General features: G+C 43.9%; 1 protein-coding gene across 8 annotated transcripts in view; it reads left to right on the top strand.

Annotated features, from left to right (window-relative positions):
• Window positions 1-23,597, top strand: part of CC2D2A (coiled-coil and C2 domain containing 2A) — a 147,576-nt gene that overhangs the window by 90,008 nt on the left and 33,971 nt on the right. For 7 of the 8 annotated variants that reach the window (XM_044226090.1, XM_044226087.1, XM_044226088.1 and 4 more), the window contains 12 exons: window positions 1,974-2,130; window positions 4,306-4,453; window positions 7,102-7,240; window positions 9,586-9,789; window positions 11,399-11,491; window positions 12,572-12,663; window positions 13,625-13,639; window positions 15,890-16,057; window positions 19,232-19,337; window positions 19,528-19,637; window positions 21,161-21,257; window positions 21,703-21,801. In XM_044226090.1, the coding sequence (XP_044082025.1) occupies window positions 1,974-2,130; window positions 4,306-4,453; window positions 7,102-7,240; window positions 9,586-9,789; window positions 11,399-11,491; window positions 12,572-12,663; window positions 13,625-13,639; window positions 15,890-16,057; window positions 19,232-19,337; window positions 19,528-19,637; window positions 21,161-21,257; window positions 21,703-21,801 (1,428 nt within the window). The remainder of the gene's footprint in view (window positions 1-1,973; window positions 2,131-4,305; window positions 4,454-7,101; window positions 7,241-9,585; window positions 9,790-11,398; window positions 11,492-12,571; window positions 12,664-13,624; window positions 13,640-15,889; window positions 16,058-19,231; window positions 19,338-19,527; window positions 19,638-21,160; window positions 21,258-21,702; window positions 21,802-23,597) is intronic. The other variant, XM_044226091.1, reaches the window with a different exon arrangement.

Here is a 23,597-nt window from a genome sequence, read left to right as displayed (position 1 = left end):
TGTGCAAGAAAAAATAATCTGCTTATGTTCTTTAAATTCTGTGAGATTATAAATCCAGAGTCTCCTTATGGGAGTTTGGGGCAAGCAGTAAATGGCACTCCTTTTCCCATTAGAGCTCTTAACCAATAAAAATACATTTAAAATTTAAAACTTAAAAATTTTTAAATTTAAATTTAATATTTAAAAATTTAAAACTTATGAAAAGAGAGGGGTGTCACCTACAAATCAATAGAGGCTTGAGGGAATTATCAATCATTCACACTGTGGAAAATATATTTTGATCCTGATTCAAAGTTTTATAGTAATTTTTTGAGACTCTGAAAGAAATTTAAAACTTACTGATATTTGACATTACAAAGGAATTACTGCGATAATGGTATTATAGCTATGCTTTTTTATACCCTTCTCTTTTAGAGACACATACTGAAATATTTACAGATAGAATGATGTCTGGGTTCCAAATATTGGTGGAGAGGGGAAAACATGAGAATAGAGATGAAACCAAGTTGGCCATAAGCTAATGGTATTTGAAGCCGGGTGATGGGTTCATGCTGTATTGTTCTTCTAGGATTATGTATTTGACATTTTCTATAAAAGTTGTTTTTTAATAGAGACCAAAATATCACCTTTTTTTTTTTTTTTTACTAATAAAGAATGATAAAGATGAATTTGGAGAAAGTGGCATACTCACGGGCTTGTGGCTGAGCCCTGAATTAGGTGGACTTGGCCACTCAGCATAGGTGGGCCCTGACAATCACAGGTCTCTCAGTGCACATAACCTGTTAGAACAGCCCACAGTGATATTGAGTCCAGGTTCTGAGTTCAGTTGTCATGTCTCTGTCTTTGCTCCAGGAGCCCCTCCAAGCTCAGCCAGCCATCTGGCAAATGCGAGCTGGTGGATGCAGGGAGATGAGGCCAGGATGGCCGCCTAGCACTAATTCAGCCTCATCCTCATCCTTGAAAAAGAATTCATATCATATGCCCTGTAGGGGAGAGTGGGGGCAGGGAGAGGATCTGTAGTGTCTTCTTTGTGCATCCCAGCGGTAAGTGGAAAGTATTAATCAGAGGGGGACTCTATTGCACAAGAAGAAAAATATGAATATTTAATTAGTAAAAATAAATGAGCAAAGTCAGCACTTTGGAGAAATGTGTACTAGCCAGAGACCTCTCGGAGAAAAAGAAAAAAAATACAGGAAAGAAACCAGCAGAACTGTGGAATATTTTGTCATCTTTTTACCACAAAAGTGAAATGATCCAAGGGTACGAGAGGCATTTGATCCAATGGAGCAAAGTTCCTATTGAGCTGCATTGTATGTACATAATCTGTGGTTGCCTTGGGAACGGATCCTTTCATGGTGATGGCATTAAAATGAGACACGCCATAGTAATTAGAGTTGCAGTTGGTCCAGTTGGCTCCCTCTTGGGAGAAAGTCTGAGCTGGTAGGGTTTCAGCAGCCAACAAATTAAATGAGCTCTTGAAGGAAAGAATTTGGAAGATTTACTAAATGGTAGATTTGAACCTGATGCTCTAGAGTACTTCTAGGTATGGTACTTCTCCTATTGACTTTGAGGTATAAATAATAAATCATCTAGTGGCATGCCCATTTTATCTCATCCATTCCACCTGATGGCATTTCTTTTCCTGAGAAATAACACAAACCAGGAAAAAGAGGAAGCCCATTCATAACCTTTGTATTGGTTTGAAATGGAAACAGTTTGATAGCCTGCTCCTATGATTAACTTCTCCACCCCAGGATAGTAGACTAGACAAGAGAACAGGATATCAATAACTTGGCCACTAATAGGGTGTAACTTAGTCTCCATGGGAACCGTAATAACACAACTCAACTTTTCCACTCTGATGTGGATGCTCTGGGCTAGAACAGTGATCAGTGTAGGTAAATGGATTAAATATCTGGGAGTGAGCATACTCCTGCTGTTTTTCTTTGACTGTTTTTCTTCCTCAATTTCAGGTATATGAAACAGTTGGACACACTGGTACCACATTACTAGCAGAAGTATTTCTACCTATTCCTGAAACTACCGTTGTCACTGGCAGAGCTCCCATTGAAGAAGTGGAGTTTAGTAGTAACCAGCATGTGACACTGGACCACGAGGGAGTTGGAAGTGGTAAGGAAAGCTAATTATTCTTAATGGCTCATGATTTTACTGTCAGTTTTGAACCTGGATTTTTTTTTTCATTTTCACAAAACCAGATAATTATAAGATCGCTTTCAGAAATTCAAATTAAAATGATGATATGTAATTTCTTGCAAATTCTTTTTTTTTTTTGTATACTGTTGGTGGCAAGTATAAAGTAGTTTGACGATGTTAATAAAGACCTTTAAAATGCCTTTGACACCTTAATTTTTTTTCTAGGAATCTTTTGTAAGAAAATAATTTAAAACAAGGGCAAAGCTTTGTGCATAAAGAATGTACATCATGGTATTATTCATAAGACTGAAAGTTTGAAAAACTTAAATAATTATAATAGGGATATTATTAATTAATATCTTCTCTATTATCTCCATAATTGTGATTAGATATATGATATACCTTCTCTGCCCACCATTTTCTTAACCTCTATGATATACATTGCTCTCTTTTTCTGTCACTACTATATTCCATAAAACTTCTTTAAATCTGTCTTCCAAGTCATGAATTCACTCTTTGGCTGTATCTAATCATTGAAACTCATCACAGAGCTTTTCATTTTAATTATTGCATTTTCATCTCTATAAATTCTATTTAGTTATTTTCCAATCTAGTCAGTTCTGATAACATTTGTCCTTTCCTCCAACTCTCAATCATTTCATTTCTTTTATCCAGTCATTACTTCTTTATTTTTAAAAACACATACACATAGTTTGAACATTCTGTACTAATCATTCCAATACCTGTCTGCTTATTGGTCTGCTTTTGTTGCCCCTTATTCTTGATGGCTTGTTTCCTTGTGTGTCTAGTGATTTTTTTATTGTAAATTCATATCTGGAAACGTATCTGCAAGAATTCTTCAATGCTCAAATCCAATCAGCAACCTACAAGTCTGGAGACCTAGGCTTTAGTTCCAGCTCTCACACTGATAAATTGTGGGACCCTAGTAATTATGTAATGTCTTTGCATATCATCATCTTCATTCATAAAATGAATCTAAGGAGACCTCCTTTCATGTCTTTTAGGGTTATTTTGAACATTAAAGTGGATATTCAATTTTAAGGGAAGATCTTTGAAAAATACAGAGATGCTATTACAGCATTTAATAGTGGTTCTGTTTTGTGCTACTAATACTAACTGGAACTGCAAGACATCCAGTCACTATATTTAGTGCTTAAAATACCTTTCCTTCCTTTAGTGGATTAAACAACCTGCCCCGAGACTTTTTATCATGAATTTCCAATCAGTAGAGGCTAGATAAGTAAGTGAGGCTTACTGTTGCCCAGTAGCTTGCACATAGCTGAGGTCTGAGGAGTGGCCACTGTCTTCCAGGCACTAAGTGGTCTGCAAGGACGACCACATTTGACATGTGGCTTCTCACTCAGGCACACCCTTAAGCACTTGAACTTGTTCCTTCTGCCAGAAATGCTCTTTCCCAACAATCTGCATGTCTCCCTTCCTCCTTCGCTTCAGGCCTTTATCCAAAAGTCCCCTCTCATGAAGCCTCCTCCACCACCCCGTCTAAAAGTTCAGCCCTTCTCCACCCTCCCAAAATGCACATTTTCTATATATGCTCCCTAGTTTATGGTTTATCTTCCACATTTATCCCTCTCTAACATACCACACACTCTTCTTATTTATTGCCTGCCTCCTGTTGCAATAGAAACTCCTTGAGAACAGGGATTCTCATCCATTTTGCTTCTTTACTGCAATTGGCAGTACCTAGAATAGTGCCTGGCTTGAAGGATGAGCCAAACACGTATTTGTTCACTGAGTGAATGAATGGAGGTCTTAATAGTCATCTTTCTTAGGAGGTACTATTTTTATCCTTATTTCACACATAAAGAAATGAAGGCTTGGAGAAGTTAAGCAATCTGTTTATGGCCGCACAGCTGTTAAGTAGCAGAACCAGAATAGACACACAGATGGTCCCACTCACCATGCCTCATTCATTATATAAGGTCTACAAGCTGCTGTCAGAGCTAGAACCAAGCGGCCAATTCCAAGCGTCACTGCCTGAAGAAGTTCAGTGATGCTGACTGGAATTCTGTTCCATCCTGCCAGCCCATTTGTCTACTGTCTGCTTTCCTACCAGGACTGGGCTCATTCCCTTTTTCTCAACAACATCTGTGTAATCTGGTGTTTCCCTAGGAGTGCCTTTCTCATTTGAAGCAGATGGTAGTAATCAACTGATTCTAATGACCTCGGGGAAGGTGTCCAACAGTGTGGCCTGGGCCATTGGAGAAAATGGGATCCCTTTAATTCCCCCACTGTCACAGCAGAACATCGGATTTAGAAGGTAATGGGTGTCTAGAGTAAATGGATGAGTAATGCCAGCGTTTGTATTCATGACATGGGAGGGGGAACCTTGCAATGTCACCTTCTTTCCTTTTATTCTCCTGTGCCAGGATTTTCAGGGTTTTTATTGTTCTTGAGGTAATAATTAAAATATTAATAGCCTAATAAGTATTAGATGTTCAGGAGTGTCAGAAACAGCACAAAGCACTTTGCCTTATTTAATCTCTCCAGTAACTCTGTGAAGGATTTCTGGCCCCATTTTATATTCGGGGAAGTACACAGCATATAGTTGTGCATACGTACGTGGCCCTCAGTGTGAATGAGGTTGGTTGTAGAAACTTCTGGTTGTTATAAAAGTCTCTATGGTCAGATCTCTTCCTTGATTGCTAGCTCCTTAGGTTCCAACCCAGAACAGAAGAAAAGGCACTCTGGACCTCTGCCATTTCCCCCTTTGGCAGTCCCTACCTCCTCATGGCAGGTGCCTGTTCAGGAGGCCTGGACCATGGGAACCAGGTGACCGGGGCTTGATTCTTGCTTCCGTCCTCCCCCAACAGATGTGTCTTAAGTAACCTTCTACTATTCTAGGCCTCAGGTGATTCCACTCTAAAACAAAAAGACTGCTCATCATCCAGAAGACCCTTTCCAGTTCACAAGCTATCATTTACAACACACGTGACAATAGAGTGGGGTTTGTTTTGTTCCCTTTATGCCCTCTCCATCCTGATCCTGATGCCTGTGTTCCTGGGATGAGCACAAGGAATGCTGCTCCACACTGTCTCAGTCAGGAGATTGGCAGCCACGTCCAGGGGAGGCCTTGGAGTATAAGCGTGGCCGATGGATTCATCCCACTAAGTTTCACACTGGGGATGAGAGCTCCAGCAACTCAGGAGAGGGGGTCGAGCGAGCCCAGGATGGGTACCAAGAGATGCAGTGCTGCTAACAAAACCGCAGCTCACCGTTGCTGGCAACCGCTGGCCTCCTGGCAACTCAGGCATGTCCGAAGATGGTGCTTAAATCACTTGTGTGGGTTTTTTTTTTTGTGGTGGTTTTTTTTTTTTTCCAATTAATTTATTTTCAGAAAAACAGTATTCATTATTTTTTCACCACACCCAGTGCTCCATGCAAGCCGTGCCCTCTATAATACCCACCACCTGGTACCCCAACCTCCCACCCCCCCACCACTTAAATCACTTGTGTGTTTATTCCAGCCCTGGCTACCAGTGGTCCCCAGTTGTGTGGGAACTGAGGCACTGGAGGCCAATCTGGCCTGGATCCCAGGACTCTAGGGTAGGCCACATCATACTTGGTTTTCTTGAGATGGAACTTACAGAAAACATTGTATAAGTTTAAGACATACAACATAGAGATTTGATTAATGTATATACTATGAAATAATAATCACCCGAATAAGTCTACTTCATATCGGTCACCACACACAGTGACAAATTTTGTTTTCCTTGCCATGAGAACTTTTCAGATCTACTCTCTCAGGAACTTTTTTATTTTTTTACTTTTAAATGTAAAGTAAAGTATTGTTAACTATGGTCACCATGCTGTACATTAGCCCTCGCAAAATTATTTATTGTATAACTGGAACTTTGGACCTTTGATCCCCCCTTTGCCCATTCCCCTCCCCCAACCCTATCCCTGGCAACCACCAATCTGTTCTCTGTTTCTATGAGTTTTGTTTTGTTTTTAATTCCATATAAGTGAGATCCTACAATATCTGCCTTGCTCTGTCTGACTTATTTCACTTAGCATGATGCCCTCAAGCTCCATCCATGTTGTTGCAGATGACTGGATGCCTTCTTTTTTATGGCTGGGTAATACTCCATTGCATATCCATACCACATTTTCTTTATTCCTTCTTCCGCTGATGGACAGTCAAGTTGCTGTGTCTTGGCTCTTACAATTAATGCTGTAATAAATATGGGGGTGCAGATACCTCTCCAGGATAGTGATTTTGTGTCCTTCAGATATATACCCAGAAGAGGAATTACTGAATCATGTGAACCATTAGAGAACCAAGTAGAATATTAAAATGTTCTATTTTTAATTTCATGAGGAACCTCTAGTGTTTTCCAGTCTTTGTACCAATTTACATTCCCCCCAATAATGCACGAGGGTTCCCTTTTCTCCACTTCCTCACCAGCACTTGTTACCTTGTGTCTCTTTGATGATGGCCATTCTAAGAGGTATAAGGTGATATCTCACTGTGGTTTGTGTTTGCATTTCCCTGGTGGGGAGTGATGGCGATTGAGCACCTTTTCAAGTCCCTCCTGGCCAACTACATGTCTTCTTTGGAGAAATGTCTGTTGGTCCTCTGCCCATTTTTTAATTAGATTCTTTGTTTTATTGCTATTGAGCTACAAGTTTCCTGGATATTTTAAACTATAACTCCTTATCAGATATGTGCTTTGCAGGTATCAGGTATTGTGTCCCCCCATTCACTCTTCTCTGTTATCCCTATAACATGCTTAAGAGTCATCATCAAGTAAAGGAAAATGGCAAAACTCCTTCCTTATGATCAGATTTTCTGCTATAGATGGTAAGAGCCTCCTGAAGCCGTGCTGTCCCTGGGACTTTGTGGGCTTGAGGCAAACCACCCTGTGAACATGGCTGTCTCATGGCACTCATTTTTTTCCCCAGCGCTTTGAAGAGGGCAGATGCCATCTCCTCTATTGGCACATCTGGACTGACAGACTTGAAAAAGTTGGCCAAGTGGGCAGCAGAGTCCAAGCTCGACCCGAACGACCCCAACAATGCCCCTTTGATGCAGCTAATATCGGTAATGTGGTAGGAGAACTGTGTGCACACCCCCACTTCTCAACTTGGGGTGATCATAATAGAAATGGCTCAGCCCTTCACACACATTTTCTTTCACACAGTATCTCCCATGTGATAGCGTGTTAAGAACATGAGGGCTAGGTTGAATGATGGGTTTATGGTCAGGCTCTGGCCCTGTCTGGCTCAGACACCCTCACAGTGTGGCTGTGAGGACACGCACTGCTGCATTTCCACACTTAGCTGGGCACACAGTTGGTGGGCAATCAGTAACAGTTGTTCTTGTGATATTGCTGTTGCTCCTACCTCTAACTTCTAAAGAAAGGTCTTACTCGGCCCCTCCTATGGAGAGGAACCTGAGCTTGGACGCTCAGAGTCACTTCCTCAAGCTCATGCGACTGGTAAGGACTCGGATCCAAGTTGATCTGGTTCCAGAGCACATGCTCAGTCCATCACATGTGGAAAGGCTGATAGGGATGTTTTCAGAAATGGTGATTGTTTGTTCTCCTATTTGATGATTAATTAGATTATCATTTTGGTTTCATTTAAGTACGTCTGAGATAAATTGCTTGTGTCTATCATACCATTCAAAATTCTTCACTGAATTTATACATAAAATGGAACATTAGTCAGTAAATGATTTTTCTTGGTAGCAAATACAACTGTTTTTATTCCCAAGTTCATAATTGCTACAAAAACATAATAAACAAGTAGATGATTTGGAAAGCGACCACAGCAACACATTCTGTGATCGTGTTCATTCATGTGAGTTCATCAGCAGGGGACCTGGGTCCAGGATAACACGTTCATTTCTGCCCTCAACTTTATAAGATAAGTCTCAAAGTGAGCTTTGGTTTATTTTGATGTTTATCTTTAGAACCTCTCCTTCCAACATGATACTTCTTAGTGTGAATAAAATTAATATTGGAAAGAAAAGGCCATATTACCTAGAGCATAGACTATTCCTTGTAGAGTTTTCAAATCACGTTTGGATTACTATCTATTTATTTTTGCAAGAGGGAGAGAGACCGAGCACGAGTGGGGAATAGGGGCAGAGGGAGAAGCAGACTCCCTGCAGAGCAGGAAGCCCACGTGGGGCTTGATCCCAGAACCCCAGGATCATGACCTGAGCCAAAGGCAGATGCTCAACTGACTGAGCCTCCCAGGCGCCCTCCATTACTATCTTTAAGACAGTGGTAATATAGGGGCGCCTGGGTGGCTCAGTGGGTTGAGGCCTCTGCCTTCGGCTCAGGTCATGATCTCAGGGTCCTGGGATCAAGCCCCGCGTCGGGCTCTCTGCTCAGCAGGGAGCCTGCTTCCTCCTCTCTCTCTGCCTGCCTCTCTGCCTGCTTGTGATCTCTGTCAAATAAAATCTTTAAAAAAAAAAAAAAAAAGACAGTGGTAATATAGTACAAGTGTCACCTCCATGTTTTTCTTTTAAACTATTTGTCTTCCCATTAGAGGAATGGAACACAAGGATGTCTTCCTGACTGGCCTCTTTTTAATGGATTTTCACAGTGAGATTACCTTTCCCCATGCAAAGAAAGCCCCAGCAAATCTCTGCTCCCTGGCTTTCCTTCAGTGAGGAGGAGGGTCCCACTGGCAAAGCCCCCACAGACAGGCAAGCAGACACATGGGCAAAGGTCAGCTCCACCTGCTTAGCCTCTCAGCAGTATCCTGAAACCATCCTTTTGGTGCCAGCGTAGGGGGATTGGTGCCCAGATGATCTCTGGTTCTCTCTACTCAGTGACCAAGGCCGTGAGGTGCTATTTAGAGACAGAAGAGCATGGCCTTTAAACCAGGGAGGCTGACCAGCTGATTCTGGGACCAGATCTACATGTGTGCATAAATATATTATTTTAAATATTTTAATATATTTTGTTAAATATATTTTTAAAGTTTTATTAAGCTATCTTTTATATATTTGTATTTTAATATACAAATATGTCTTAGCCATATTTTAAATACATATATTGGATTTCATATACTCTGTATATAAGCAATCCTATTTCCAAGAGGCACCTGATAATACACTGATACAAATCTCTCACCTTTCAGGCTGTAGATTTGCATAACAACCTATGAGGGATGCATGCATATCAAAAAACGAACTTTATTTTGGGGGGGGAGCATTCCCCCCGCAAAGTGGTACTTTTTACAACTCGTACAGGAATAGAACAGCATCTGACTTACTACTGTTATATTTTAATGTATCTCATCCTTAAATGAAAGGCTAGATGTTTCAAGTCTCAGTCCACAACTGTTCAGCTTCCATTTCCAAAAGCTCCGTGCTGGGTTTCTTCAGATGCAAAATGCCTGCCATCTAAAGTTATGTCTCGTTTTCTCTAGGTTGCTACCAGCGGTGAATCCTATGTCCCTGATTTCTTCCGCCTAGAGCAGCTGCAACAAGAATTTAACTTTGTTTCGGATGAGGAATTAAATAGATCCAAACGATTCAGGCTTCTTTGTCTTAGAAGCCAAGAGGTGCCTGAATTTCGAAATTATAAGCAAATTCCGGCATATGATCGAGAAATTCTAGAAAAAGTATTCCAGGTAAGAAACTGCCATGGAAGAGTTAATACCATAATAAAATATCTCCGTACCATTCAGTATACTATTACATGTGTGTTTTCTTGCTGTCATGTTCTCGACGGCCATATTGGTTTCTCATTTATAGCACTTAAACTTTCCATTATTTTTCTTAAACTTAACGTTTAAGTTTGCCCAGTAAAATAACATACAATTGAAGAAAAATTAGGGTTGAAAAGTCTCCTAAGTATTACTATGGGAAATTACCCTGGCACACTGATCCTGTGGGAGGCGCTGGCAGGAGCTGTTGGGGTCTCAGCCGCCTTGGGTGGGCAGGGCGCACAGGTCTGGCAGATGAGGGAGACCGGAGGTGGGGAAGCTCTGAGGAGCTACAGGCAATAGAGGTGTGTTTTGGCGGGTGGAGGCGGCAGGCCAGTGAGAGCCAGACAGGCAAGTTAGTGTTTGATGAGGTAAACAGAGAGCCATTGGAAATTGATACCTTGATGATTTTTTATGCAGAAAGTGTGGAAACTATTGGAGAGTATTTTTGGTTACTTGGTTCTTTGTATTAGTTTGGGTTTGTGACAGTGATTGATAAAAAGCCAATTTAAGCTACTCCGAAAGCACCAAGGAGAGTTTATTGGATGATGTAATGCGAAAATAGGGTTGGCTATCTAAAGAGGCATGAATGGTGGGAGTTCGGCTGCGCCTCAACGACACCTGGACCCAGAACCTGAACTTGGCAAGGACTTTTCTCCATCTGTCCCAAGCTTAAAAATCTTGGGAACAGCTATGGGGGCCTGGGTGGATCAGTCAGTTGAGCTTCTGGCTCTTGATTTCGGTTCAGGTCATGATCTCAGGGTCCTGGGATCCAGCCAGAGTTGGGCTCTACCAAGCGGGGAATCTGCTTGAGTATTTGCTCCCTCTCTTTCTCCCCTTTCCCCCTAACCATGCTCTCGGGCACACTCTCTCTAAGATAAGTAAATAAATCTTTGAGAAAAAAAAAAAATCTTGGGAACAGCTGGCTTGAGTTGCCCAGGCTGGGTTAGGAGCCTCTCAGGGTATTCAGCTGTGACCACCAAAGGACTGAAGCAGAACATGGCAGCTTCCCGGATCCCCGGGGGATTTTACTGATAGAAAGAGAGAGGAAAGTCAGCTGCCTAAGACAAAGCTCATGCACCCTGTACGCCTCCAAATAGGTGACCCATGTCAGCTGTGGCCAGATGCTATTTACTATTTTTGCAATTGCTCTACTTAAAATAGAAAAGACAAAAATGCGAACAGAAGCTTTGGCTGAATTGCTCGGGTGAGCTTAGCATCTTGAACTATAGTGAGTCTCTCGGTTACCTCTATGGCTTCTTTCTTCCTACATGAAAAGCTCATGTTGTAATTGCGCTACAGAATTATCTTCTACATATAAGGCAGTTCAGCCAACTGGTTCCAAAACCTGCATGCTGCATCCAAGATCAATCTTGAACCAAAAATGAAGAGGAAGGTGGAAGAAACACTTTGAACCATAAGTTATTATTTAAACCACATGTGATAAATTCTCTGATTTAAGATAAATTCTCTAGTCTCACGTGGGAAAGTACTAGTAATTCACAATCACAAAATGATTCCTTTTTAATTTTAGGACTATGAGAAACGTTTACGAGACAGAAACATAATTGAAACCAAGGACCACATAGATACCCATAGGGCCATAGTAGCCAAGTACCTCCAACAGGTAAGGAATATCATTTTACAGAGTCTTCAGAGGGGAAAACAGCCAGTACCCTCACACTGGGGGAAGGGTGATGTCTATTCTTCCAAAGTTCTCTGTGGGACAAACAGCACTTAACCTCTCTAGACTTCTGTTCTCATAATTACAGATATGAAATTAGCAGCCATCTTCATCTTTTGAATGTATGGAACACCAGGATGTATCTCATTTTATGATCAGTGGCTATCTTAAGTGAGACATGATTACAAGGGGTAGAATTTCTAAGTCACAATTTTTCTCATATTTCAATGTTTGTATCATATCACCTTTGTAATGAAAAAATTTTATAAACCACATACTAACTGCCCTGATGCACTAAAAACTTGAAATATCCTTTTGCCCTTCCTTCTCCTAATAAATGTAACTTGTTGGAAATGCTGTAGTCACTAGGGCACATTTTTCCCCCACAAAAGATCTACCCTGTGGGCTCCGTATAAAAATACAATTTATGGGCACCTGGGTGGCTCAGTTGGTTAAGCAATTGCCTTTGGGTCGGGTCATGATCCCAGAGTCCTGGGATTGAGTCCCACATTGGGATCCTTGCTCAGCGGGGAGTCTGCTTCTCCCCTTCCCCCACTTGTGCTCTCTCTCTCTCTCTCCCTCAGTCTCTCAAATAAATAAACAAAAAAAATTTTTTAAGCCACAATTTATTCTATTTAAGACGTTCTCTATTTAAGGAATAATTAGAAAATAAATCAGTCTAAATAGAGAAAGAAGTTAAGAATCTGAAATATATGTGCTTCAAGATGGGTCCTGTTTTCTCTAGTTGTTCATTCACTCAGCAAAATTTCACGATCATCCACCAGGAACTTACCCTCGTCCCATGAATATAGCAGTGAGTGGAACAGAACCCCCTCTGCCTTAGGGGGGCATTAGTGAACAAAGCAGGATGATTGCTATAGGAAGAGGTCAGCACCAGGGAGAAAAGTGCACGTGTGCTGGGAGGAGGCACTGAGGTGACATCAGGTGAAGACTGGAAGGAATGGAGGGAGTGAGCTGTAATGTTCCAGGAACATTTGAAATAAAACACCTATCTGTCCTCAGGTTAGAGAATCAGTGATAAATCGTTTCCTGATTGCAAAGCACCATTTTCTTCTTTCGGATTTGGTCGTAGAAGAAGAAGTTCCCAATATCAGGTAAGAGTGAAGAAGTCTTTTGTTTCTTACCAAATTATTTTCATTGTATCATATTAAAATTTTCATGTACATAGAAGATTTTTATCCTTGTTTGGTACGTATTTGGGCCCCCAGTAGTGCTGGGAACTGGTAAAACCTGATTAACGCCTCATGGTTACAGTAGTTGGAGGATTTTACTGAGCAAGTCACATGAGATGCTCTCCAGCATGCCCAGTACACACCATCTCATCTCCCACCATGCCCGAGTCAGATCCACCAGCCTTGGCCAGTTCCCTGCTGCAGTCAGATGAAGTCTGACAGCATTTTCCTCCTGCACGCCCCTGCTTTTCCTCTACCCCTTCCAGTCTGTCCCTCACTCCCCTGCACACATGCACACATGGGACAGAGGGGGTGCCTCAGAACCAGCCCTGGGATTCCAGGTGGTGGGGAGAGACTGAGAGCTACTCTGTGTTTGGTGAGGGGTCAGGGGTAGCAGGGAAAATGGGTATTCACGTAGAAACTGGGATTTGATTGCATTTGCTCAATTGTCTCCCTGTTACTTAGAAAAATCTTCAAGTTATCTCAACTAAAGGTGGAGGCATAAAAGGTGAAAAATAACTTTCTATATTGGTGGTCTTGTGTAGTGCATTAACTTCGCGACCTGTCTGTGATTAAGTGTCTTGGTCTCCTAAAAAGTTTATTTCCTGCTTGTACTTTCTCTCCACTGCCAAGCTGGGCAGGAGACCAAAAAAAAAAAAAAAAAAATTCCATGGCACCCCCTTTCTTTGGCTTATATCCAGGAGGGAGACTGTACCCACAGACTCCCATGCACACCATCCCCTTCATTCCAGGCCCCGGGTCCAGTCACTGAATGTATTTTTTCAGTCATGAAAATTATATTTTAGAATAGATGGTGATTTTCATGCTGTTTTTCCATTTCTTTTCTTTCTTTTTCTTTTTCTGCTTTACTTTCTGCATTAAGTTCTGAAGGCTCAGGGTATGTTCTTTCTTCTTTAATTTTGGTTTGCTCTTAGCATTAAACTAAGATGTTTCTGTATGTGATGGTCCCAACCACCAAGACATTCCCATGCAGACTGCTAGCAGGGTGGCAAAGTCTCAGGAGAAGAGCTACCTCTCGGGGAGGGGAGGAATTGTGACAAAGAGAAGGGCTGTGCCAGGTTAGGACGCTCTGCCAAAGGTGTCTCTCGGAGGTCCCCAAGTTTGGGTTCGGTGGATGTCCTGGCACAGTGATTAATAAGATGGGCTTAATTTGCAACAGAGTGAACCCTGAGGACATTATGTTGAGATAAATCAGACAGAGAAAGACAAATACCATTCGATCTCACTTATAGGTAGAATCTAAAAAGGCCAAACTAATAAAAAACAGAGTAGAATTCCCACCCCCACTGGACAGGGGGTGGAAAAATCAGGGAGATGTTGTTTAAGGATACAACTTGCAACTAGGAATTAAATAAGTTCTGGAGATCTCAGACATAGCAGAGTGAATACAGTCAATATATACCATAAACTTCAAAGTTACTGAACGCCTTGATCTTAATTGTTCTCCCACCAGGGGAAAAAAAAAAAAAATGAAGGATAATTATGTGAAGTTATAGAGGTTTGGCTAACTTCACAGTGGTAGTCATATTCCAGTAGGTAAATGTATCAGACCAATACATTGTATGCCTTAAATATACACAATGTGATATGACAATTACATCTCAATGGAAATAAATTAAAAATACTAAAATGCAGATAATGAGTCATGCACAGAAAAAGAGATTTGCAATATTACTCTGCTCACACTCTTTTTTTTTTTTTTTTTTGGTGGGGGGAGACAGTTATATTTTACAACTTCCCATTATGTTAACATGTAATGGGCCAGCTCTTGTTTTAAGTGAGTTAAGAATAAATATATGTCAGTATTTTCCAAAGCAGAAGAAGGTGGCCATTTAGTCAGAGTGACCCAAGCTGCAGCCACAGCTCCCTCTTCCTGAGGAGCCTTCAGCAAATCCGGTCCCCTCCCAGAGCCTCCAGTTTCTTTATGTGAAAAATGGGGTAAATAAAGGTTAGGCTTCTCAGGATGAGAAACAGTCTCTGTGAGGCACCCATCACTCTGCTCAATTCATAGAAGGGGCTGGTCAATGGCAGCTGCTCTGGAAGACCCCGGGAGCAAGGGGGAGCCCATCGGGGGCTGGGGCCTCCCCAGCTGGTTATGGGCCTCGGAAGGAGGCCGCTGAGCAGCCTGGTGCTGGTGGGGTGGCCAAGAAGCGAGAGCGGGCAGGAGGCCAGCGCTGTCCCCTGCTGTGGAGCCCCATGGCATCAGCCTGTGGGTCCAGAGTCACATCTGTGCTTCTGCTCAGTCTCTGGGCTGTATTTAATGACCTGTTTCGTGGCCCTTTCTTCCGCCGTGACTCACGGCCGGGCTTCCATCTCCTGGAAGTGTTTACGGGATTTCACCTCACGGAGAGGGAGAGTGAGGAGAGGGATCCTCCCGCCCACCCCTTCCTCTGGAAAAATCATTGCCATCATGCCATCCTCATATCTCCAACAGCTGCCATTTTAGGGCATCCACCCAGTGCTAGACCAGGGCCTGGGTGCTTGGCCTACACACCCCCCTTTGTCCTCTTCATCACCCCAAGAAGTAGGCATGATCATCCCCATTTTACAGATGATGGAACAGAGACAAAGAGGTGACATGACTTCCCCAAGATCAAAGAGGGGGGCCAGGAGTCCCACAGCTTTGTCTAACTCCAGAGGCTGAGTCACCTGGGAAGTGCCCAGGAAGGCTGGGAATGTCACCGTGGGAATGGAGCAGGTTAATGCCCCCAGCCTCAGGAGAGGGAGCATTCCCGGAGGAGGGAGACACGGGCCCTGAAGGGGCACGGCAGCCTGGGGCAGATGAGGAGGAAGGGCAGAGGGCACCCCATGCACAGCACTGGCCCTTGAGGCCAGGAGCAGGAGAGCACCTGGGGGATGGTGGGCAGAGCACCAGGCAGGAAGCAAGAGGAGCCCAAGCACATTAGCTTCCTCTGACCGATAGTAGCTAAAAGCAAGGCTAAGGAGTCGCACCAGAGGATCTCCCCAATATAAGAATTTCTTGACTATTTCCACCCGCCCCCTTAAAAAGACAGAGTTTTTCAGGGGCCTTCGAGGGCCCCTTGATGGGGGGAGTTTGGGAAATTGTCTCATAGCGTTCCAGACCTTTCCTTTCCTCAGAGTCCTAATCCTGCTCTATGATTATTAGCATTCTGGGGCTAAGCCTTTTCAAGCTGGCAGAACAAAAGCGACCACTAAGGCCAAGGAGAAAAGGTCGGAAGAAGGTGACAGCCCAAAACCTGTCCGATGGAGACATAAAGGTGCTGGTGAACATCATCCGGGCTTATGACATTCCCGTGAGGAAGCCAGCGGCAAGGTGAGAGCCCTCCAGATGGCCTTGGAATAGAGAGTACAGTGTCCCAGCCAAGTGGGTCACTTCGTTATAGCATGTCCACCCCTCGTTTGAACATAGTGGTTGATCATGGGGGCCAGGGGTGGGGGCAGTCTTACTGAAGCCAAAACCCTATTGGTTGCAAGTAATAGAACCAACTTAGTTAATTTAGGCTAAAGAGGGGATTCATTGGGAATATCTCAGAGAACTCAAGGTTAAGAGGTACAGCTGAACTGCATGGTGGACAGTGGACAGTAAAAGATTCAGATGGTTCTTCTGAGGCCCCATTGTCTCTCTCGCTTGCTTCCCCCTGTGGGTCTGCCTCATCTCCATGCGAAGGAAGTAGTCCTTTCAGCCACGGTACCATCCACCGAGCATCAGTTCTCAGGAGAGAAGCTGAAGGTCCCGACTTGGGTCAGAGGTTGATCCACGGTCTCATCACCTACACCCAAAGAGGCAGGGTCCCCAGGCCCAGGCCTGAAGGTGGGGAACAGTTCTCAGAGAAGTGGGTGTGAACTAGGCAGATACCCAAAAGGTGTATGTCCTAAGTTCTAAATAACACATGCTACGAGCATAAAAATGTGACTTTCCTTTTATCTTCTCTGAGACATGAGCGATGCCTACTACGTTGCACTACACTAGGGCAGTGGGGACACCTTCCCCCCCAAGCCAGGATAAAGTGAGCCTGAGTCTCTTATCCCCTTTAGAGAACAGAGATGAGCAAGAATTCAGGAAAGAAAGAGCAAGAATTAAAACTTCTGCCAGCCAGTACCTTTGCCAGTGTAATGAGGAAGGTTGACTTTCCTGCCCGCTCACCAGCTTCCCCGCACTGTGCTAAGGCTCTTTCATACAGAGTATCTCACTTACTTTTCACTATTATTAATATCTCCTTTTCACAAAAGGGAAAATGTGTGGCTGTCTTGTCCAGAGTCATCCAACTCCATCTGATTCACAGAAGAGCCCCGTTCTGGACTTTGGAATCTTGTTTCCTCTCTAGGATCTTGCTTTTACATTTATCCCCCATCCATTATTTTACCCTTTTGTTTTAACTGCCTAACTCTTCCATCCATTACAGAACATCTGATCATCACCAACTATTCCGACCATTGGGTCACTAGTAAATGCCCATTTAAGTTGTTGAATCTAGCATTGCTTCCTTGAGCCAGAGCCCCATGCCTTCACCTTGATTGCATCAAAGCTCAACTGTGGGGAGAAAAGCTGTTTTTTAAAATAATATATAGGTGTTTCTTTTATTTTGGTCTCTGTAGAATTTTTTTTTAAGTGTTAAACCATTCCGTTCAAATTACAAGGAGGCTGGGCTGATCCTCTGTGTTATACATTTCCGTGTAGGCTCATCAACACAGCTCAGATAGCAACGCTTGCAATGAGCCTGTCCGAATCTCCACCCTCTACCCTTGCATCAAACTAGATCGGATTTTTCATCGCCTGCTCTGTACTTTCCTAGCTCACGCCCATCCCTGTGGTCTAACATGCATCCCACTGGACTGTGGTTATTTGTTTACATGTCTGCTGGCCCTTTTCAATGGAGCTGAAGTGTGTTGTGTTTGTCTTTGCAGCCCCAGAGTCCAACACAGGCTGCAAATATAGTAGGCATTTAACAGATGTTTTGGTGATACTGTAGTCAGTGGTGTTCCAAAGAGAAAAAGGATTTCTCTAGTAGCTCTTATGTTAAATATTCCACTTCTATTGTCTCATGGTTTGTCTGAGACCCTAATCTGTGAAAAGGGAGGACAGTTTGGTAGAAGGAGACAATGTATACTTTATAGCCCAGTAGTGAATATGAATAAAATACTTGGTAAAACGCAAGGTTCAGGGCAAATATACAGGTGTGTTGTTAGGATGAGGAGAAAGGTATCTGGAAGTGACTCTCTCAAGATAACTGTCTTTTCTCTTTTTTTAAGAATCCCAAAAGGGATGGGGTGTCTGGGTGACTGAGTTGATTGAGCATCTGACTCTTGATTTTGGCTCAAGTCATGATCTCAGGATCATGAGATCAAGCCCACATCAGACTCCGTGATGGACATGGAGTCTGCTTAAGATTCTCTCTCTCCCTCTCCCTTTGCCCCCCACCCACCCCACACTTACCCACCCACCCTGGCCCACGTGTATGTTCTCTCTCTCTTAAAAGAATCCCAAAAGGAGGCCCCTGGGTGGCTCAGTTGGATAAGCAACTGCCTTCAGCTCAGGTTATGATCCCAGAGTCCCAGGATGGAGTCCCACATTAGGCTCCCTGCTCAGCAAGGAGTCTGCTTCTCCCCCTGACCCCCCACCTTCTCGTGCTCTCTCTCTCTCTGTCTCAAATAAATAAATAGAATCTTTAAAAAAAAAAAAAATCCAAAAGGGAAAGGGGGAAGACCCACAGATCCTAATTCAAGCAAGGAATTCATAAAAGTGTCTTTCCCAGTGAGGTTTGGCAGGCCCAGAGAGAGGGGTCTTACAGGGGATATGTAGCTCGCAGTTACTGCAGAGTTCAGGGTCACAGAGAATGAATGCAGCGGGAGGGGACCTAGGTGGAAATGGGCAGGGCAGGCTGGCAGGAGTTCAGGATTCTACCACCTGAGAGGGACTGTGTCTCTCATTTTGGGGGGAAAAGACAGAGCCCTCACTCAAGCACCCCCTGGGAGAGGAAGAACAGGGGGAGGACCCTTTGCACTGTTCCAGCCAGACATGTAGGTCTAGGGATGGAAGTTGGGGTGGCATGGAGTCAAAGGGCTCTGCACCTCAGCTGCTTGAAACCACTTGGGCCCAGCAGGACCCGGAATCAAATGAAACAGTGTTACTCCCTGTCACAGAGCCTGACACAAAGGAGGTCCCAGTCTTTGCTCCCTTCATCCTTAAACTCTCCCTTTCCTTGTCCTGGGAACCACCATCAAAAGCCAGCTGCTGGGGTGCCTGGGTGGCTTAGTGGGCTAAGCCTAAGTCATGCCACCCCAACTTCCATCCCTAGGCCTAGGGGTGACTCCATGGAGTCCATGCCACCCCATGGAGTCCACTAAGTCATGGAGAGGACCTGAGCTTACTAAAAGCTTTCTGAAGTGTCAACAAACTTAAAGAAAACATCTGTCACCAGAGCCCTACCTCTTTGGAGAAGCTATCTTGCTGAGTATCTAATTCCTGTCATGCATTTCTCCCTCCTAGCAAATTCCAGCAGCCATCAAGATCTTCAAGGACTTTCAGCGAGAAACGAGCTGCTTCCCCAACCACACACAGCCCTACCCACAGTGTGGACTACCCCCTCGGCCAGGTGATAAACCCAGATGCTATGGGTTGGCTTAGATCCTTGCCCCTTTAGAATGGCCCAGAAAATGTATTGTCTCTTCAATGCTTCATTTTCTTTGCAAACACACTACTTAGTCAACATATTCTACCTCTGCCTAGAACAAAATAATTCAACGAGGTGTTACGGACTCTAATGCCTTGCTCTTCTCTTTAAGGTTTTAGTACGTCCTTTTGTAGAAGTTTCTTTTCAACGAACAATTTGCCACACAACTACAGCTGAAGGACCAAACCCCAGCTGGAATGAAGAACTGGAACTTCCTTTTAGGTGAGCATATTTTCCTCTTTAGGGAACTATAGGATATTTTGAAGAAAGGTGAATAAAACGGAGACCTGGGGGGAAATGACTATGGTGAAAGTTTCTGTAGCTCGTGGGCTGGGACAAGATCCAGGAGTCTGAGCCCAAGTCCCATACTGTCCCACTGGTACCACAACTGACTCCAGTCCAGAGGAAAAATGGGAAAAAGTCCAACTTTTGAAATGCAGGTACACTGTTGAGACACTCCAAGCTGCCCATTCCCTGGACCCCACGGCCCCTCCACTCTCCACTGCTTTCTGTTGTTCCTTGTCTCCCCGACTCTGGAACCTTCAAGTAAACTCCCCAGTCTGTTACTCCCTACTTTCCATAATTACGCTTTCTTCCTCACCAGAAATACTACATAGGCATTTAAAACTTTAAGTGATTTTAGGTATTTAAAAGACTCCTTATTTCAGATCTTGAAGCAGTCTTAGAAATTACCCAGTGCACCATTCTACTTTTATAGGGAAGAAATGAAAACCCAAGCATAGAAGGTGACAGCTTCAGGCCACATAGTCCTTAGAGACAGAGCAAGGACTCGAGCTGGTTGAGCCAGAAGAGAAGGACACATGCTACTATCATGCCCAGAGCAAGCAAAAAGAATGAGAAAACAGAAAGGCAGATGCTCAACAAAACACATGCAACAGCCCAGTATGGGGTAGGGCCTGGCTGGACCCAGAGCAGGTGGTATTACAGAAGATCCCCACCCCTGCACCGCTTGAGTTTTCTGTGGGAAGGTGAGTGGGACACAGGGTCTGTTCCAGCAGCCTTGTCATTGGAGGTTTAAGGCTAGGGAGTAGTCTGCTAGAGACACACCTTCTAGAGCCCCATTGCTAAAGAAAGCTGCACACCGGCACAAGTGTCGGCCGGAGGCCTTGAGTATAGCCCGTCCACCGAGCCAGCTCAGCCATGGCCAGCTGGGGGGGTGATGTGAGACTCGGCAGGGCAAGCCAGCAGACAGGGGGCTTCTCTCTGTCCAGAGCGTCCAGTCTAGGTCCCTTCCTCCCGAGGATGGTGTTAAGTTATAGCATCTCAGTACAAAGGTAATGTGGAACATAAGGAATAGCATGGAGGACATTAGGAGAAGGAAAGGAAAAGTGAATTGGGGGAAATGAGAGGGGGAGATGAACCATGAGAGACTGTGGACTCCAAGAAAGAAACTGAGGGTTTAGAGAGGAAAGGGGTAGGAGGACGGGTAAGCCCAGTGAAAGGTATTAAGCAGAGCACATACTACATGAAGCAGTGGGTGTTATACATAAACAGTGAATCAGGGAGCACCACATCAAAAACTGATGTTGTACTGTATGGTGGCTAACATAATAAAAAATAATAAAATTTTTTTAAAAAAGGTAAATGTTTGGAATGAAAACACTGCTTTTGATCCTTATCTCTATGCTCATATTTGAGTATTTTTCAGATTTTGGTATACGAATGCTCACTGTTTCCATCTTACCCATTGTCATGGTTGTCTGCTCACATGTGCCCATTTGCAGGGCCCCCAATGGGGATTACAGCACGACCAGTTTGCAGTCAGTGAGAGACGACGTGTTCATTAACATTTTTGATGAAGTGCTGTATGACGTCCTAGAGGTAAGCTCACGGTTTTGAGGAAGACGTCTGCACCCATGTTCACGTCCTCTACCTACCATGTGTCCCTAACACGTTCTCTTTATGATGGTTGACATGTTTCAGACTTGACATGTATCAGCAGGAAAGGGAGAAGGGAGGAAGAGAACTAGCTTTTTGATTTTTGATAACTGCCCTGGGTGTATTACATACATGGTCTTAATTCTAGAACAACCCTGTGAAGGAGATTGTTAAATCTCCAGTTTCGTGAAGGGGAAACTGAGGTGCAGAAGGGTTGAGCATCTTTCCCAGGGTCACAACACGATAAAGTATATGAACCAGAATGGGCCGCAGGTCTGCCTAACCTAGCCCACCGGCTTTCCGCTACACCTCGGCCGTTTGCCCAGGGCCAGTTACTTACATGAGTGGCTGACGTTCCTAAAGGTTTACGGCTTCCCACCCCCCGCAGGATGACCGTGAAAGAGGAAGGGGAATCCACACGCGTATTGAGAGACACTGGTTGGGAAGCGTGAAAATTCCATTTAGCACCATTTATTTCCAAGCCAAGGTAAGCATCTGATGTCTGAATTCCATGGGACTCGGGGACGGCCATGTCCACTGCTCCTGTTACGGCTTTCTCGGTGCGTCTGCACCCTCCATACGGAGAGAACCTGGGGCGAGTGGCAGTTGGCAATTTGGGTCATATCTGCGTGGCTTGTAAAACATCAATTTCCCTCAAAGTCAGGAGTTATTCTAGGACTCTTCCAATCTGAGAATTTTTCTAACATTTAAATAGAAGTAAAGCAGAAGGTGGGACAAAGCAGAAACATGTCGAAACAACAAAAGTGGAGTGGATAGATGTCTGACGCATCTATCTAACAGTCAGGACAGTGATGGCCTATTTAATCACATACATTCTATTAATGTTTCTAGAGTGCTCCCGATTTCAGACGTGAAAAATGGTTAGTGGAGACTCGTTCCACTAAGATACCCTTCTTCAGAGTTTAATGATTTTGCTTAATGGGACCCATTAGGTTAACAATGCTTGAATGATTCAGTAGCTCTAATCTGGGACAGTGAAAGATTCTGCAGTGGCTCTAATATCCTGGTGTTAAATCCATGGCAACAGGAGGCTTTGAGCCACAAGCCTGTAGGTAATCTCCCACAGCCACAGAGGGAGCGACTTAATCCCACCCAGACTGGGTGTTTCCCGGGCCCCAGAGTCTTTGGCAAAACCCGGGCCTGGATGGGTTGGAATCTCAAGGACTGTGGAATTGTGGTTCTCCTCTAGACAAAGGGACAGTCCACAGGTGAAGATTCCGTGATGTACTGGCCAGAAAATTTCCATTTCTCTCTTTGAATACATCTTAAGGGGCACCTGGGTGACTCAGTTGCTTAAGCGTCACCTTCGACTCAGGTCATGATCTCAGGGTCCTACGATGGAGTCCCATGTTAGGCTCCCTGCCTCTCTCTCCCCCTGCCATTCCCTCTGCTTGTGCACTCTCTCACTCTCACTGTCAAATAAATAAATAAGGTCTTTTTTTAAAAAAGGTCTTAAATGAAAGAAAAGCTGTTTAAGAGCACATGAGTTTTGAAATGAAACTGCCATGTTATTTGGCATTGCTGAATTTCACATTTGGAAGGGTACTCAGAGGTAATTACTCCCAATCCCTTCCTGATAAATGAATCTCCTTTATTATGGTAAGAGCCCTACTCTGCTTGAGTGTCTCTAGAAATAGGGAACTCACTACTTCATGAAGCAGTTTGATCTCTTTGCCATAGCTGTGTTATAAATTGCTTCCTTGAACCATGCCATAATCTATGTGCTTCCCTACTTGTAGATCATGGTTTGGACCTACACGTAGCAAGTCAAGCCCTGACCCAGTAATAACAGTAGGAGTAACTATATTGCATGCTATTACTAGCTAGTTTGTATGTCACCTCAATTAAACCTCACAACAGGGGCGCCTGGGTGGCTCAGTGGGTTAAGCCGCTGCCTTCGGCTCAGGTCATGATCTCAGGGTCCTGGGATCGAGTCCCGCATCGGGCTCTCTGCTCAGCGGGGAGCCTGCTTCCCTCTCTCTCTCTGCCTGCCTCTCCATCTACTTGTGATTTCTCTCTGTCAAATAAATAAGTAAAATCTTAAAAAAAAAAAAAAAAAAAAACTCACAACAACCCAGTCAGCTTTATTGTTCCCATTTTACAGATAAAGAAACAGAAGCCTAGAGACGTGAGGTCACTTCTCAAATCCCAAAGCTTACAGTGGAGTGGGGCTCAGTGTTTACCCACTTCCCACAATGCTCACATTGTGTATCCCTGGAGAACGAGATTGATAAAAGGGGAAAGAACCATTCAGCTTTGGGG

The sequence above is a fragment of the Neovison vison genome, chromosome 11 (genome assembly GCF_020171115.1).
Source record: "Neovison vison isolate M4711 chromosome 11, ASM_NN_V1, whole genome shotgun sequence".
NCBI classification, from domain to species: Eukaryota; Metazoa; Chordata; class Mammalia; order Carnivora; family Mustelidae; genus Neogale; species Neogale vison.
Note: the sequence above shows the minus strand (reverse complement) of the source record. Positions and strands in the feature narration are given on the sequence as shown.